The 18,705-nt window shown below is 33.9% G+C and overlaps 2 protein-coding genes across 2 annotated transcripts in view; both read right to left on the bottom strand.

The window, feature by feature from the left end:
- Nucleotides 1-32: 32 nt before the first annotated feature.
- LOC135949889 (uncharacterized) lies at nt 33-975 on the bottom strand. The gene is made up of 2 exons (XM_065499343.1): nt 825-975; nt 33-753 (listed from the first exon to the last, which is right to left on the bottom strand). The coding sequence occupies exons 1-2, from the start codon at nt 908-910 to the stop codon at nt 33-35; spliced, it is 807 nt and encodes a 268-aa protein (XP_065355415.1). The 5' UTR covers nt 911-975.
- A 3,248-nt stretch (nt 976-4,223) lies between these two features.
- The window catches only part of LOC135951768 (transcription factor Ken), a 52,180-nt gene continuing 37,698 nt past the window's right edge, over nt 4,224-18,705 (bottom strand). Inside the window, exon 2 of the mRNA XM_065501487.1 lies at nt 4,224-6,550. Coding sequence (XP_065357559.1) covers nt 4,541-6,364 — 1,824 coding nt within the window. The 5' untranslated portion in view covers nt 6,365-6,550 and the 3' untranslated portion in view covers nt 4,224-4,540. The remainder of the gene's footprint in view (nt 6,551-18,705) is intronic.

Below are 18,705 nucleotides of genomic sequence, written 5' to 3'. Positions count from 1 at the left end.
CAGAACTTTTCAATCTAGTTACAAGTGTTTGCTTACCTACTAGCGCTCTCCAAAGATTTCGATTTTGGTAACATATTCACTTGCATTATTTGTTTCATCATTTCAGAGTTGTTATTTAATAACTGATTTTGATTGATCACTATTTCGCCAATTTCATTTAACATATAAATTAAAACATCCAAATCTTTACCACTACTTTCCAAAGCCAAGGGTTCACAAGATTTGTCTGGACTTGTAGCAACAACAAACAAATCGGTTTGTGTACTAGAGTTTCTGGTATTTTCATCGGTGTTTGTGGCTTTAATGAGGCAAAATCTTTTACATTGTACTGCTCTGCATTCAGTATTAATTAAATCAGTTTGACATGTCTTTGATGATTTAACTAAACTAGATATTTGATTCAGGTATACTGTTTTTCGATTAAACAAGGCAGAAGCTAAAGTTTGTTGAGCTGATGAAGTAATTGCTACTAACATTTGATATTGTGTTGATGTGGTTTTGGTTATTGTATAAATGTTTGAACATTCTGTTTGTACTTCTTTTGTGAGTGTAGGAACTTCAAGGGTAAATGTTTCCTTATCTTCGTAAAGTATATTGTGTGTAGTTGATAAATTGCTTTGTTTTTTATGATATCTTTTATAAGCCCAATGATAGTATTTTATACGTTCTGGCCAAGTTTTACATTTGCTGCTGGTGTTTTTTATACTTTTGATGGTCAACATTTTTCCTTTTACCACATATTTTATAATAAAGCTGAAAAAATGTTTTAAAGTTGTTCAAAATTTGTAGTTTTTGTTTTTATTTTATTTGTGTCTGTCTCTTACCACGATTTTCCAAAGTAAATGCGGCGACTGCTCCATATTGGCTTTTTAGCAGATAAGGATTTAAGTAACAATGTTTTTATATCCATTGTTATTTAGTTACAGATACAGTTTCCAAACAGTCAAAATAAATACAAAAAGTCTCCAATTTTAAAAAGTCTTCAAAAGCAAAACAAACAAATTCAATTAATTTTTATTAATTTGTCATTTTTCTTTGGTTTTCTACTCCTTCCACATTCATCATACGTATTCGTATTCAACAACAAATTACAACAACATTGCTAATAAGCTCCTGGCGCACACTTGTTAATTCTCTGTTATTAACATCTCTTTTAGAATAATATATGCAAGTACATGCATATGAATGAATGTTTGTTCTTACTCTTAATCATGTTAATACTCCCTCTTTTAGTTTACGCGCACTTTTTACACGGTTCGGTTGTTTAGTAATAGTGTCTTAAGAAAATGTTCATTTTCATCTGTAATTAATGTAGAAAATTTCAATATTTTTACACCAATTTATAATAAAAGTGTTAATTAATGTTTTTGTGTAAAAATTTTATAGAAAAGTTGTTAATAAATGTCTGAAAAAAGTGTGTAAAGTTGTAGGGAAATTAAAGCAAATTTGCGGCCGGTCGTTGTTTTTGTTTTATGCTGTCGTTTGTTGCATTTATACAAAGTGTTGTAGTGGTGTTAGTGTGTTTAATACAAAATGTAAATAGAAAACAAAAGCACAAGTTATAAAAGCTTTTTTATATGAATAAACATAAAGTAGTGCTTTAAAGTAAAGCTTTCTATTAAAGAAAAAGCAAATAGGTTGCTTCTAAATAGAAAAGAAAATAGTGTTTTGAAATAAAAAATTCACAAATTGAATTAAACAGTTTATGGTTTTTAAAGTACGATATTAAAAATATATCTCTTAATAATGGAAAGAAATCTGCATTAAACATCAACGGAACAGGAAATGTTTTTTTTCTATATGTAAGTACATAACATTTTTTGTGACTTAACAGTTTCATAAAAGCTTTATACATATTTTTATTTATAACGAAATGTTAAATGTGAAAAATCAAGAGCTTTATTTAACATTTATTTGATAGCATTTAGTAATTCGCATAGTAATTTAAATAAAATGGAATATAAAATTGTTATATGACTTTTGTATCTTCTGTCTATACTTGACAAATATTTATCATAACAATTAATGACGTTTGTTGTCAAGATAAAAGAACTAACAATTTTAACATAACGAAGCAATAATACTAATAAATTTTTTATCATGACAAAAATTTATCAGGTATAGACATAGGGTAAGAAAATCATTCCTTATCATTACCTTATAATCAACTGTAAAGTTTTTTGAAAATACATACGCAGATTCAGTTTCTTCTTATTAATAAGAAATTATAATGTGAATCTGAAAAATACATAGCTGGTATCTAAGTAACAAAAATATAGATACATATGTACTATGTGAATGTATTCCTAGCTATGACATTTTCCCATCTTTCTGGCACCGTATGGATTCCGTGCCAAAATAACTGCTCATCTTTTGAGACCAATAACGAATCAATCCAATTTCGGCAAGTATTCTGAAGAGAAGCGTATCCCAGGGAGAGCGTTCTGCATCGATCGAAACAAGTTGTTGTCGGACGGGCAAGGTCAGGACTTAAAGACGGGTGAAGCAACCCAACCACTTCATTCTAAATAGTTTTAACAGGTATTGCATAATGTTGCGGAACGTTGTCATGATGGGATATTACGGCTTCATATGCTGATGGTTTTTCGGCCAATGCTCGCTTCAAACAAATCAGTTGCGTTCGGTACAGGTTCTATGTGATGGTTTGGCTAGATTTCAGCAGCTCATAATATATAGGACACTTTTGGTCCCACCAAATACCTTATCGCCATGGATATTTGGCTTTGGTGTCGATTTGGTTGTTTGGAATGGCATCACATACCATCTATTATTGCTTCGGGTTATCGTAATGGATCCATTTTTTATCGAAAGTATTGATTCGTTGCAAAACTTAATTTCTTTTATAGCGTTCAGGCATCATTTCGGACATACAAAATCGTCTTTTAAGGTCTTTCGGCTTTAATTCATATGTTACCCTACCCCATTTCCCTGCTTTTAGATGAATCCTGCTTTGAAATTGCTGCTGGAGTAGCTCCCAATGATTTTAAAACTCTTGTTGACTTTTGCAACAATGTTCATGGAGTAATACCTCCAATTCTTGTTCTTCAAACTTTTTTGGCTGGCCTTATAGATCTTTATCTTCCATGTCAAAATCACCATTTCTAAACCGCACAATCCATCTCTCGCACGTTGTAACCAATGGAATGCATTCATCATTAGATTTGGTGAGCAATCGGTGAGCTTCAGCGGATTTTTTTTTTTTGCAAATTAAAGAAGTAATACAAAACTTCCCGCATATGATGCTTTGTTGGTACAACATTCGACATTTTCGAAGCGAAAAAAACTGTCATGTTAACAATGTTCAATAACTAAGTGAGAATAAATGACAGATATGTACCCTTCAAAATGAAGGACACTTTTCTACAACATTCCCTCGAGCGAAAGCAACATAAAAATATTGACCCGGAAAAATTGAACATATGTTTCGACATCCATTACGCAGCAGGTATATTTTGTTTATAAAATTTGACTTCAATTTCCGTGCTCTGTCTTTGGCCTCTAATTTTTTAGTAGAGTTCCTGTCAGGAACTTTTTCAGCCTTGTATATAGTCCGAGTACTAAGCTAACCGGCTTTAGAAACATCATGTGAAGCAGGTTTTCTGCCAAACGGACAAGCTCTCCCGATACTGTTTAATAACATTGGAATCAGTTTGACGGCAGACCTTTCATTGTTTGGCCAACTTTTTGTAGGACCAAGTTTTGTTTTCTCGTCACTCATTTTAATCAAATTAACAACAAATGAACATAATTGACATTAAACATTATAACTAAAATATTTTTCAAAGGTAACATGATAATAAAAATCAAATAATACTTAAGGTTTTTTCGATCTCACTCCTTATATATCAAATGATAGTTATTTCAAAGGTCCTTCAAATGAAGTATAATGCACATTTTGACAAACTTTTTAAGATAATCTGACAAATCTTAAAACAAACTATATTAAGCTTCAATGTAACGTATAATACGACTGTAGTTGATATGCTCAAACTGCGTAAGTCCCTTTCATTGAATAAATTATAAAAATAACTTACCATCCAAATTATTATGCACAACTAAATCATAAACAATTTATCAGCCATTAAGCAATATTTTTTTTTCAAACATTTATTAAAAATATAAAACATGTAAATATTCTTAAACAAACAAAAAACATTTTACCTATTTTCTTATGACAATAAAAGTTTTTTAAGGAAGTGTGTTTAATATTTACAAAAATATGTATATAATTTCAAGAACGAGCGAACACAAGCCATCTTATCTTTAGTAACTTGCATTGGTTATTCTTAATGAATTTCTGTTTAGACTTGAGTTTAAAACTACTTTATTTTTTTTAGAATTAGAATTGAGTATAAACTTGTTTTCTTTTTAATTTACAATAGGAAGAAATTTGTAATACGCTATAAAAATGCACCGAGAAAAACAAATAGACTCTAGAGAATCGTTTGCATATTAAGAGTGCATCAACTGTACATAAATTGAAATACATATAGTAGACAATACATAGTATATATTAGTGTTAAGTTGTTGTGGGGCAACCTCTGGTAGATGATTCATATGATGTTAGTTTATTGGCCGCTGTAGGAGTAGATGCCTCATTGTCATCGGTGGAGGATGGTGAGGATGAGGTTGATAGCGATAATTTATCGTTTTGACCAGGATGCTGCTGCATTTGTCTTTGTGGGTAGTTGTGCTGTTCATTGGACTGATTACTGTGATTGCTTTGATCGTCATGGGTTACAATCCGCAGGCCACTTGCTGCCGAATCAGGATCGGAAGGTGCATAAGATGAACTTCTACCCGGCGATTGGGGCTCGGAATGTGGTGTTGTAGAGCTTTCGGGTCCAGCGATAGCATGTTTAGCTGAACTGGCGGCGGTGGCATTTAGTGGTAGTTGTGTAACTTTACCCATAAAGGAGCGTATTTCCTCGAAATAAGATTCTTCGGCTGGGTTCTCACAGAAACGGCGCAAACCTCCTCGCAATCGCTCATTTAGTCCCAGACCCATGGAGGCAGCATCGGCTTCGTGCTTCTTCAAATGTCTATCCAAGTTGGTTTGCTGGCCGAAACATCTCTCGCATATTTCACACTTGAAAGGTCTCTCCTTGTTGTGAATATTTCGGACATGTCGTTGCAGATTCGATGATATGCTAAAGGAACGTTCACAGTATTTACATTTGTACGGCTGTTCACCCGTGTGGGTTCTCAAATGACGCGTTAGATTTGCAGAGCGAGGAAATACTTTGCCACAGAATTTGCAGGTGTACCGATCTTTAGATTTGTACGAGAGGTTACCCGAGACTTGAGTGTTTGTACGAGAGTTGACAGTAGTGGTTCGTTTATGACGATATGGTTGGTTAGGAGTTGAAGCGGGCGTGGCCGGACTATTTTGATTGATTAGCAGGGAGTTGGTAAGATTTTCGGTTAGCGAACAGCGTGTTTGTTGTTGTGTGGTATCAAAATTAATATCGTTAAGCGTAGAAGAATCTGTAGTAGCTATAGGAGGTGTGGTTGTAGTCGCTGAGACTGTACTGGAACTTTTTTTCGACTCTTTGCCAAGAGGTGTGGTGAAAAAGGAAAAATTAGACGTATTCCCCGGTTGGTTCGGCCGTGGCATAAAGAATAGATTTCTATATGGTAGGGGTGGCATTGCTTTGGCTATCGTCTCTAGAAGTGTGGGATGTAAAGCTGTAACGGGAAAAGGCAATTGTTCCAAATTGTTGGGTAACGATTTAGCCTGATCCCTCAGTACTCTTAGTATCTTCTTACTATTCAAATTATCGAATTGATTTCGCACCGTGTGATTATGATTTTGTTGCAATAAGCTGCTATCATTATTATTCATTTCATTCATAAGTTGTCCCTCTGACTTTTCTAGATGATCCGCTTGTATACGCAATGCATGATTGTTAATAATGTTATTGTTATTACATTCTGTACTTTGACAAGATTTTTCCAAAGACGACGAGGAGGAGGATTGCTTGTGGGCTGATGCAATCATAACTAAATTACTATTTTCATCTTCCATCATTTCGGTGGAACAATTTTGGTCGTCTTCAACAGCTGCACCAATCGCAACATCCTGCTTCTTGTGGGCTAATCGCAAATCTAAAGGTTGATCTACAGTGCCACGCCTTCGTTCCTTGTGCTTAAGTTCCTTTTGGGTTTGATACAGAGCCGTCAGTGCGGATGTCAAGGCGGTGGTGGAGGCCCTTGAGGGCGATGTCAAGTCATAAGGTACATTTGAGTTTATGTTGTAGGGCACTGAGCCTAAAATCGGGTACACTGACCCTTGTTTGGGGCTGGGAAGCATTTTTCTAGGAGAATGGTGTTTTTCTCTCATACTAGAAATGCAAATCTATACTTTTTTAAATGCTGCATTCAAAATTGTATCTCTTTTTATAAATGGTTAAGTACTTAATGGTTTGAAGTGTTTTTTTTTGTGGTTTGTTGTGTTTGGATATCTCTGCTTCCAAAATTAAAAAGTTCTTGCATTCAATGGATGTTTTTTGTATATCATATTGTTTGTCTGCAATTAGAAAATAAAAGAGAGTATTTTATTAATATTTTATTTCTATTTCTGTTGCTAATTACTGCATTTATATACTAATAATCTAGCGAATAACAAATGTCAAAAATATCTATCCAAATAAACCAGTTAGTGAAGAAAACATAAGTACTTTTAATGGAAATTGATAGTTCGAAGTCGAATTCGATCTACGTCTGTGATCTACGTCTCCGATATACATGATTCGATTTGATGAAAGAGAAATCCTGCGATCTAAAGAATGATCCCAATTAGAGCAATCACACAGCTTTTTGTGATTTTTCCCTAAAATTAATATCGAACCTTATTTAACCCACTAATCAAGAGATGGTTACAAGATACTGATCTAAGACTTTCAAAAACTCGTTACTATCTAAAACCTGTATAGTATTCACCTTGAAATTATCTAATCTGGCTGAGACGTCACCAAGTTGAGGATGGGTTAGAATTGGTTCCAAGACAGGATTACATTATATTATACTATCAAAGAAAACTTTAGAACTTAGTGTTGCCAAAAACAACTAAATCAAAGTCCCGCAGTTATTTTTCAATTAATGTTACATTGTAAAACATAATTTCAGCTATCGTCTGTGCCAATAAAATAAAGATAAACTAATAGACCTTAAGTATCTTAAAAACTTCATGTATTTCAGTAGGTCTATCTGCTGATTGTTCAAGTAAACCTTGTGATCAAACTAGAGATAACAATTCACATACTTGTTCCTATTCTCTCCTGTAAGAAGCCTAGGACCATAACTATATTCTTCTAATATATTCGATCAGATAGATTATATTTAATTTCATTCCATCATAGTTTTGTAAAGGGATATTTCAATTTCTCTTCGTCGTCTGCCCTGTAGTGTATGATCAATTCAGGTAGCATTTTGGATAATACATAATTTAATAAAGAATCCTTTGTTAAGCCTTAAGTTCACCATAACAGTTTGGACTGAAGTATGGTGAGATTTAAGAGACATATCTTAGATCCAATGTGGCCCCACCAAGATACCTCACTCTTTGTGATCCTAAATGCTTGCAAACGTAAAGCACATGGTTCGTGGTTTCGTTCTGCAACCTACAAGACACGCTGAATAACCTAGATCGTGTTGGTGACTTCATCGATTCCCAATTTGCCAAAATTCTCTTGATATTATTCCAGGAAATGAATTGCCTGATGAGTATTCTGGAAATAGATTCGTTTAACACGAAACAAATGCATGGAACAATATCCACATGATCGATGAGTTCTCACTTAATTAGAGGGTCAACAAAGAAGGTATTTCAATACTACATTAATTTAACTTAGCTTCTCTGGACACGAAACTTAATGAACGTTTCCCTGGAATTTGATTGGAATCTCATTGGGAACAGAAGTATGTCTTTGCATCACAAATATTGTAGAAGTAGCTGAGATATCGAGGAGGACAAGCCGGAACAAAAACGTTTATGACTAAAGGAACATAGGAGAGTATTTTAAATTAACTTCTCGCTCGCCCTATTGATCTTCTGAAATACTTACTGGATACTGTATGGAATTGTATTTTTGTAGATTTAAAGATCTGGATTAACTTACAGATATTTCATGACGGATAGGTTTGGAGGCTTTTTTGATGTCTTTGAATAATCATCAATAAATATGATGGAAAATGTTCATTACATTTCAAACTGTATCAACTGTATATTTGATTATTAAAGAACTCGACTAACTCGTATAACTCAAGTTCTGCCTGAATGAATTCGAGATGCAACCATTTTTCTTCACTGAAAGAATACATGGATTTTTTAAATAACTCCGATAAACAACATAAATAATCATCATCGACTTTTTGAATTTCCCGTCTCTTAACTGAATGGGCAACACTGCTCCTGTCAACAGACGGCTGTCAGTTGACTCCTGTCACAATTTGAACAAGCTCGTCATTTAGTTTGCGTTTGAAAGCCATTGATAGCAGACTATCTCGTGACTTTAGGAGAAATTGGAAAAGAGTGAATTTCGTGGAAAAAATAAAGTCTAAGCTTGATAAATACTATTGGAACTCAGCACCATCAATTTCAATGGTAAAAAAGTGGTTTACTGAATTTCGTTGTGGCCGTACAATCACGGAATATGCGGAACATTCGGGACGCCCAGTTGAGTTTTGAAATTGAAATTTGGCCGATCAGAGATTAAAAGTGCGAGATATTGTGGATGCCATAGGCATCTCACATGTCTCAATGGTTTCAATTTTGAATGATCACTTGGGTATGAGAAAGCTTTCCGTAAGATGGCAGTTTCCATGGCAAAAATCCATAAATTAGGCTACGAAATGCTCCTTCTTCCTCCCTATTCTCCGGATTTAGCGCCGAGTGATTATATCTTGTTTCCAGACCTGAAGAAATGTCTCGGGGGGAAAGAGATTTGACTCCAACGTTGAAATCATCTCACAAACAAATACCTATTTTGATGACCTCGACAAATATTATTTTTTGGAAGGAATATAACAATTAGAGAAACATTGGAAAAACTGCATAGAGCTCAAAGGAGACTATGTTGAAAAATAAAATAATTTTTTATCCAAAAACCTGTGTTTCATCCAAAAAGGCACGGACTGATAGACCTAAGGTTCGAGTTCGGCAACGGAGTTTGTTTTGACTCAAATTGTTGGTGAAAGACAGCTCCATAACTGGAATATAATTTTATTCTCCAGTTATGCATCTTAATTCCAAACGATTTTGATGTCTGCAATGGCGTGTTCACAAAAATGCTAAGACTATATTTGAAATAATACAATATTATAAAACACAAATTAACGTATTCTGAAAATTAATTATTGCTAAATAGAAACACACACAGTTTGGTATCATCTAAACAATATTATTAGTTGACAAACGCGTGTGTTTATTCAGTCAAATATTCTAAAAATGGAATAATAAAAATATTTCCAGATACAAGCTTGAAAATGTTTCCTATTGAAATAATATTTGTTCAAAAAGAACTTGAAAATATTAAATAACAACCAACAAAATAATACGTAAATATAAATAAATAATTTCGAATTAAGTATAATTAGTTTATTCTTACGTATTTATGTATTAGGGTTAAAAATTATTCCATCATTTAATTTAAGCGAATAAAAATTAGGAATTTTGTACGAATATCTCAAATGTAACAGAATTGTTTCGATTAATACGAGAGTGTATGATGGTGGGAGAGTAAGAGAAAGGAAAGAACTTATGACAGGTATAGAGAAACGAAGATTTATTCTGGATCCTTATAGATAGCGGAGTCGATTAAGCCATGTCCTTCTGTCTGTCTGTTGAAATCAATTTTCTGAAGACCCCTGATATCTTCGGGATAAAATCTTCAATAATTCTGTCAGACATGCTTTCGAGATGTTTGCTATTTAAAATCAGCAAAATCGGTCCACAAATGGCTGAGATATGAGGAAAAAACCAGGACAACCTCGATTTTTGACCTATATCAGGATTACTAAGTCATTAATATAGACAATATGGATATCTAATGATATTTTTTAATCCGAATTTATTTTTCACGAAAAAAAAATTTAAAAAAAAAATTTTTTTGTAAAATTTTAAAAAAAAATTGTATTAAAAAATAAATTTTAAAAAAACAATTCGAAAAATTTTTTTTCCAAAAAATGAAAAAAATCCCAAAAAAAATTTTTAAATTTAAAAAAACAATTAAAAAACAATTCGAAAATTTTTTTTTCCAAAAAAATTAAAAAACTGCAAAAAAAAAATAAATGTTGTTCACCAAAAATATTTAAAATTTTTATTTTGAAGTATAATTTGGTGAAGGGTATATAAGATTCGTCACAGCCGAATATAGCTTGTTCTTGTTCATATATTAAACTGTACTTTAGTATGCGCGATTTTCTTATGTATGTTATGTATTTTATTCATTCAGGTGGAGGTCAATTTTATCTTCTTAATATCGCAATATTATAATTAAATTATTTTCAGTATTTTTCCATGCCCTAAAACCCAATTCACAGTTTTGTTATTATGTTTTTTAAATACGAGTACATAAATATATATTTTTTGGTTTCTAATTTGTTTGGAGCATTTCTATTGTTTTTGTCTCCCTTCAACTGAATTCTAGTCGTTAATTTGTTTTCAGTTGTTGTTAAACTGTGTATTTAGGGTTTCGTTCAGTGTTACTATTAAATGTTGCCTCAACTACTTGTTATTATTACATTTTTTTCTACATATTTTTTAGTTTTTTTTTTTTTAGTTGGTTGGTAAATATTTAAACAATAGAACTTTTTGGTTAAATTTTCGTAAGTAGAAAAGAAAAGACAAAAGACTTGATGTACAACAAGAACTTAGCAATTGTTTTTGAAACATTTGTCAGTGTTTAAGGCCGAGTGTTGATAAACCAAAATAAATAAAAGCCATCATCTCATGGCCTCAAAAATATAAATACCTCAACATACATATTTGTCATTTGTTTAAAATAATTGTTTTTTATTTTTTTGGCCATAATGTTGAACTAAGTGAACTTATGCTGTTTAACAGCATGATGGTGATGTTAAAAAATTCTTGAAATTGCTTAAATGCAATCGGAGTATTTTCAAAAATTGTTTTAGAAGCCATATAATTGGGGAATATTATCTATATGGAATAACTTTCCGGTTCAGTTAAAGCGCAATAATCCTTATTGTCTCTTAAATCTTGAAAACAACATACACTTAGCACCTTACAAAACTGTCGTTGAAAATGCTTTTTTCAACTTCAAATCTTAATTGCCGCTTTTTTCAACTCCACCTCCGTAAAGCATAATGAGTCGGTTTAGGCTTGATGATCATTAGGAATAAAAAAATCATTCATTCCTAAATAAAATTGCTCAACCATATCGTCAAGAGACACAAACTGCGAAACGTTTTGCTTGTCTGCACTTACACCCAGTGTCTCTGGCGGGAATCGAAATTATCGTCTAGTCTATCGGGACACTTATCTTAGAAATGATTGTTTAAGAGTATTAATTAATAGGAAGAATATTTTCCTGAAAAGCTCTAAAATTACAAATTCTATTTCCATTATGATTGATCTTAGACGGACCAAAATAAGTCCGTCTGACGAACCATCTGCCCTAACTTGGGCAGGTATTTGCCGACCTCGAGAATACACCATGGACTTCAATTCAGTTTCTTGTTCCGGAAGTCTTCATCTTCATTTTCATTGCGGTTCCTCAATTTTTTCATTGCGGTTCCTCAATTGTAAGATATTTGGAATCCGCCACGTCATAGAACGGCTTGGGTTTTTTGAGCAAAAAGTTCATGAGACTTTAAACGTGTATCTTGCTATTGGAGTTTGTGGCTGTGGAGGCCGACAAAGTGTGACTCAATCTAGCACATAAAAATATCATTTTGGACAACAGAGAGATTAATGATTAAATATTCAGCCCAAGTATGAATAAAAATTCCTCGGGAGTTTTTCCCCTTTTCTCATTTTTCCTATTCAAATTCAATGGTAAAAAACTCCCAGGGAACAAACTCCCGCGGAATTTTTTATTCATAATTGGGCTGATTGTGTTCCTTATGATATGGGAAACGAAGGTTCTTCTTTCTTCTAATGTTGTTTATAAAACAGTTCCTTCTGGATGTCATTATTGAAGCCAACTGTATACAGTATCTCTCTCTGAATCGGAATACAGAATAAGTTCTGGGAAAACTGAGTTTATTTGGAGGTTTGATCAATAGGTTTAATGTTTTTGGGTCCCAATGTCAATTGGCCACCTCGTAGTTGCAATTTTTTTTTGAGATACCGTTCAAATAGTAGTTTGACGATATTTGATCGATGCTATGTTGATAATCCATAATCGATGGATACCTTTAACATACTTAGAACCAGAAAACGTCTTGGAAAATTTGGTTAACATGAAGCTGGATTCTTCTAATGAAACATAATGTCATATTTATAATAAGTTCCTTCTGGATGTCATTGGTGGAGCCAATAGCTGTATTCTGCCTAGAAATACAGGTGAAGTTCTTGGAGAACTGATGTTATTTGGAAGTTATCATATAACCCGTAAGCTTCTTGGAAAATTTTGTTAAGAGGAAGCTGGATTCATGGGAATAGGAGGATGACATTCATAGAGGCAGCACCAATTAGACGGTGAAGTTGTACAGGTGAAGTTCTTGGAGAACTGAGATTATTTGGAGGTTTGATCAATAGGTTTAATATCTTCGGGTCCCAATGTCAATTATAGCTGCAATTTCACCTCGTTAGATATTTTGGAGAGATGCAGTTCAGATAGTAGTATGTCGCTATTTCATCGATGCTGTGTTGATAATCCAAAAACGATGGATAGCCTTAAGGAGAATTTTATCCAAACCTTTTGTAACAAAGAACCAGAAAGCGTCTTGTTTCACTATGTCACACATATCATAAGGAACACAATAAATACACTGGGAAACGAAGGTTCTTCCTTTTTCTTATTGAGAATAATGTCATATTTACAGTTCCTTCTGGATGTCATTGGTGGTATCTCTTTACCTCGGAATACAGGTGAAGTTCTTGGAGAACTGAGGTTCCCGATGTCAATTGGCCACCTCATAGCTGCAATTTAACCTTGTTAGATTTATTGGTGAGATGCCGTTCAAATAGTAGTATGACGCTATTTGATCGACTATATGTTGATAATCCAGAAACGATCGATACTTTTAAGGAGAATTTTATCTGAACTATTTGAAAGCTTCTTGGTTTACAGGAAGCTGGATTCATGGGAGCACAGCTTTGAATAGGAAGATAGCTTTTAATGACGTTCATGGAGGAATCTCCAAGCGTCATACTACTATTTGAACGGCATCTCACCAATAAATCCAACAAGGTTAAATTGCAGCTATGAGGTGGACAGAAAGCGTATTGGAAAATTTGCTTAACAGTAAGTTGGATTCAGGGGAGAGCAGCTTTGAATAGGAGGATACCTTTGAATGACATTCATAGAGACACCTACACCTAATTATACGGTCTTAAAATGAATGTTATACATGTAGGTTGCCCACCACCAATAGAAGTTTGATAATCATTGGTCACTTAGGAGCTGATATTTAACGCCTTTAGAATTTTTTTGTGGGGTGCTTTTGTAATTTCTTTCTAGCCAGAAAGTGCCAACCAGGTCTGAAAAAATTAGCTTGACAGGAAGCGCTTCAGTGGAGCCACATTAATGGAATAGTGTCTCATAAATAAAGATAATTTTTGGTATTTTTAACTACAAACATAATATACCAAATGAAATAGAGTTTTGTTCATATTATTTAACTTTTAAAAAAAATACCATTTATTATAAATATCCCAAATTTGTCTACATTTCACTATTGATGATCTAAGGCATTAAACATGATACTATACTTCAAACAAAATTTCATATAAATTTATAATCATTATTAAAGAACTACTGACAGTAATATTTTCTGCTCCATTTACATAAATCGATGAAGTGAGACCTGTTATTTGAAGATCTCTAATACAAATTTCCCCAAAAAAAAAAAAAAAAAAACTGATCATTTATCATAATTTTCAGAGTCACAATTTCTCAAACATGACACAAACACACAAGCAACTTACTCATACCGCAATGCGGACGATGATGATCTTAAAACTACAGCATCTCCTAAAGTGTTGCCCAGGAGTAGAGGAGAGTCAAGTTAAACTAAACTTTATTTAATTGAATTGAAGTTGGTTTGGTAGGTTGATGATGATGGCTGTTTGCTAGATTAAAAGTAATTTTCACTTTATTAACAACAATTGCACACAAATTTACCAAAATCACTTCCAACAACATAATGAAAAACAAAATGAAATTCCCTCCCTTATTTCATGGCCTCCATGAAAAAGATGAAACTTTGAAAAACTATTAAGCCTTATAAAATTTACAATTGTCATCATCGTCATGATGATGACGCTCGTTATTGTCATTATTATTATTTCTTTTTGGAGTTATGAATGTAGCAAATAAAATAGAAATGAAAATCATTTTCCCTCTAACTAACCATGATCATGATGACGCGCTGACGTTGATATCCGATGTCAATAACTGAACTCGTTTCTTGCCTTTTTATTTATTTATACCATCAACTATACATATATTTATTTGAAAATAAATTTCAGTTTTTCTGTGTAAATTGTTGTTGGTTGGTTAGTTGGTTCATTTGTCCAGTAATGATTTTGTGGCTGTTTGTGGTTGATTGTAGATGGGGGGTTTTGTCTGACTGCAGTTGTTCCATTATGGTAAACTGAATAATAGTCGTTGGCTGATTTAAATGAACGCTTGCTGGTAAGTGAGGTTTGTTTTTTGTTTTTTTTCTTCTTTTACTTGACAAAATTTTAATCAAAATTGTATTCGTACTGCTGGTTATACGTATTTATAATAAAACTTTCAGTGTGCCCCGTAAGTTGTTTTATGCTAATAGTAAATGTATGGAAAAAAGTATTTAAAATAATACTCGTACAATCAAAACGAAAGCAGATCATAGTTGTCGCACTCTTTTTTTTTTTTTTGTTTTTTGCACAATTTCAAGCTAAACAATTTAAATACACTGAAAGAAATATTAATGTTTGTTGTACTTTTTTCTTCTTGGTGTTGAATTGCTAAATAACAAAATGTTAACAAGGCAATTCCTCATCCTAATTGCAACATCATATTGCGGTGTATACCCTGAGGCATGTCAGAAAGAGACCATACACAACCATATCTAAGATACATTGGTTTGCAGCTCGTGCACTGCAGTTTTAAAGACATTCATAGATCTGTCATTAGGTGTGAGGTCTAAGTATAACTCATGATTCTCTTGTGGTCCGGGAGGGACCCCATGACACTCCTTCATATTAAACTGTCCAGCAATCTTTACTTCACTTCCTCCAATGGATTTGGGAAACAACCCATTTCGTGGTTTTAAATTTTGGTCATCGCACCTTGGCTAATTTCGTAGATTAGGCCACTGAAATCCTGCTCCCTTGGGTCTATAATCTGTTACCTTTGAGATACCGGTAGAGGATCATGATTCGCTATTAACATGTCCGTGTGCAGATCGATGTCAAACCAGTTCTCTCGGAGAGGGAGAACAGCAAACTTCTGCAGAAACCATTCAATCAGTTTACAAGCGGAACTACAACCAACCAGTCAATTTCCTAGTCGTGCAGTCGAGAACCTGTTTATACACACAGAGAAAGCAGATTCGTGATAGCAACCGAATTTGTTGCCAATCGAATGAGTCGGTTGCACACATAGAATTTTTCGGTTCTATCAACAGAAAGTCAGTTGATAAAGAAGAATTTCGGTTGAAGCAACCAAACTTTTGTTAGCCACAACTGTAAAATTCGGTCACTAAGGTAGAATCATTCGATTGGCAACAAATTCGGTTGCTATCACGATTCTGTTTTCTCTGTGCAGCAACGTAATTCCCAGTTATATCAGCATGAGCATGCGCCCAGAATATCACCATGTTAGAATGAGTCGCCATTTTATTAAGAGACAATCGGTATTCATGAACCAATCTAGATTTCGTGTGGACACCAGAGAGCTATCTAATCGCATGTTTACAGTGGGTAAATATCCGTATTCTCCATTGTCTTAAGAAACTGCAGCAACTATTATTTGATTCCTAACTTATTAAAAGCAAGACTCAGGGTTAAGAGGTTTTAAACAAATTAGAAAGTCTTGTAGAAAACGGAGTCCCATATTTAAGTGTTAGACAAAATGGAATTTATGAAAGGCTTCGGAATAATAGTGATCTTTAGGAGAAACGGCTAAATGTCATCGAGTACTGATGAAAGCCTTGTTCATGACTTTTCCATGCACAAACTGCGAACAAATTAATGATATTGATATCCGCTTGAAACTCGATCCTGGTACTGAAAAATCAGACTGACAACAATGTTCAAAAACCATCGTCGATCGAGGATGCCAGAATCCTTTTTGGAGCAATTTGTGGCAAATGTCTACGGGGCAGTAGTACTGAAAATCCTATGAATAATGGTCCGGGAGGAGGAAGACCAGGATTGCAATGCGTTGCTGACCACAGCGAATCTGATGACCTGTCATCAGTATGTCATCTCTGCAGACGTCAATCAATTGTCTTTAACGTCTAGTAAAACATCAAATAATAATGTAGGATCCCATTCCACAATTAATGGATTTCGCAATCGCAATTGCATCTCTCATCTCTTCCGAATTCGAACGATTGCTTTTAGAGAATGGAGTTCCATATTTAACTGTTAGACAAAAATTTATCAAAGGTAACGGAATAATGGAGATCTTTTGGAGTGCCAAATGTCAACAGGACAAAATTAGGTTTTCAATAGTACTGAAAACCCTATGAATAATGGTCCCGAAACAATGGATTCCGGAGGAGAAGACCAGGATTATATAAGTCAGGCAAAAACCTAACTGTCACCAGCACTACTCCTCCGACGTCAATCAATTATCTTTAACGACTGCTAAAGTATCAAACACTAATGTAGGATCCCATTCCACAATTAATCGATTTCCGATGCTATCGCAATGACATCATCTCCTCCAAAGTCGACGGATTGTTTTTAGAGAGATCCATATTTGAGAGTTGGACAAAATGGAATTTATGAAAGTTACCGGAATAATGGAGATCTGTTGGAGTACGGAATGTCAACAAGACAAAATTAGGTTTAGGAATAGAAGCAATAGAACTGAAAAACCTACGAGTAATGGTCCCGGATTAATGGACTTTTGTAGAGGAGAAGACCAGGATTGTATTGGTCAGGCAATACCAGCACGTCATCTCATCCGAAGTCAATCAATTGTTTTTAACGGCTGCTAAAGCATCAAATACTAATGTAGGATAGATACCATTCCACATAATGTATTTTCAATTCTATCGCAGTGGCATCAACTCATTAGATTATAACGGTTGAACATAATATATTCCGATGTCTACCGATTGCTTTAAGAGACTTCTCAAAACAATGATTAATGGTGCAACAAGACCTAAATGAACACCACTCTGCGAATTTAAATAGTCAGATGCTAGTGCCCAGGTATATAAGATATTCCCTAGCTGAAATAAGAGTAGGTAAGTGCAGCATTCCTAACTACTACCATTATGAAATTGTTCCCGACACTTTTAACTGTTGGCCTGGCTGCTCCAGTACCTTTCGATAACTCCCAATGACATCAAATACATTCAAAATGTTTCACTCTCGGAAACAGTGGAACTGTAACAACAACAATAATCTACGATATTTTGGGTACATTCGAACGGTACCAAACCTCCAAGTCCTACTGTCAATGACTGTCAACTCACCGACTGTTCAATCAAAGGGTAGTTTTTTCCCCAGGAAAGAACTGTGGGACTGTTACAACAACAACATAATGGTTTTATTAAACAACATGTCTAAAATCATGAGCTAGTCATAGGGTATCATTAAGACATTCCTTATATGGAAATATACAAACAAGTCCCTGGTCACGTGAAATTTCCAACTGGGCACTATAAGGTTGGGCAACAAAATGAAACATCAAAAAAACAAACAGTAAATTAAGATATCAAATAAACTATCACCACATTCACATTATTTCGAGTGTACTAACATACTCAACCTTGTGGCGATCTTTTTTTTTGTGTACATCTATTTTAAATACACACGGTGACAAAGTTACAATCATCTCATCGTCATCAAAACAACAAAAAAAAAATAAAAAAATTAAATTAAATGCATCCATTCATTGCACTCGAATTCAATTCCCAATTGCGGTATGATCAAGCAAAAGTAAAAGTTGAAATTACCTTTGTCATGTTGTGCTGCTTACAAACAGCAGACGATAAAACTTCATAACTAGCTAAAGAAAACAAAATCATCTCAATTAATTTAAATGAAAAATACTCGTACTCATACAAGACAAAACAAAAGTTTTCTACGCAACACTTACATATTTTTTTCTTCTTCTTCTTATTTGTCTGTTTAACTGTCATAATAATCATAATCTGCATGTTGCCTTCATTTAACTATTTGTACTAGTCTACGCTGGAGTTCAGCTATAATGACAAATCAACGATCACTACAGTAATTCCAAGTTGAATTCCAAATTTTGTTTCTTAAGATTGAAATCGCTATAGAGTTAGGCCTAACTCTATAACTAGCTCAAAAACTTTTTTTAAAAA

The sequence above is a fragment of the Calliphora vicina genome, chromosome 2, assembly GCF_958450345.1.
Source record: "Calliphora vicina chromosome 2, idCalVici1.1, whole genome shotgun sequence".
In the NCBI taxonomy this organism is placed as follows: Eukaryota; Metazoa; Arthropoda; class Insecta; order Diptera; family Calliphoridae; genus Calliphora; species Calliphora vicina.
This window is presented reverse-complemented; position numbering and strand designations above follow the sequence as displayed.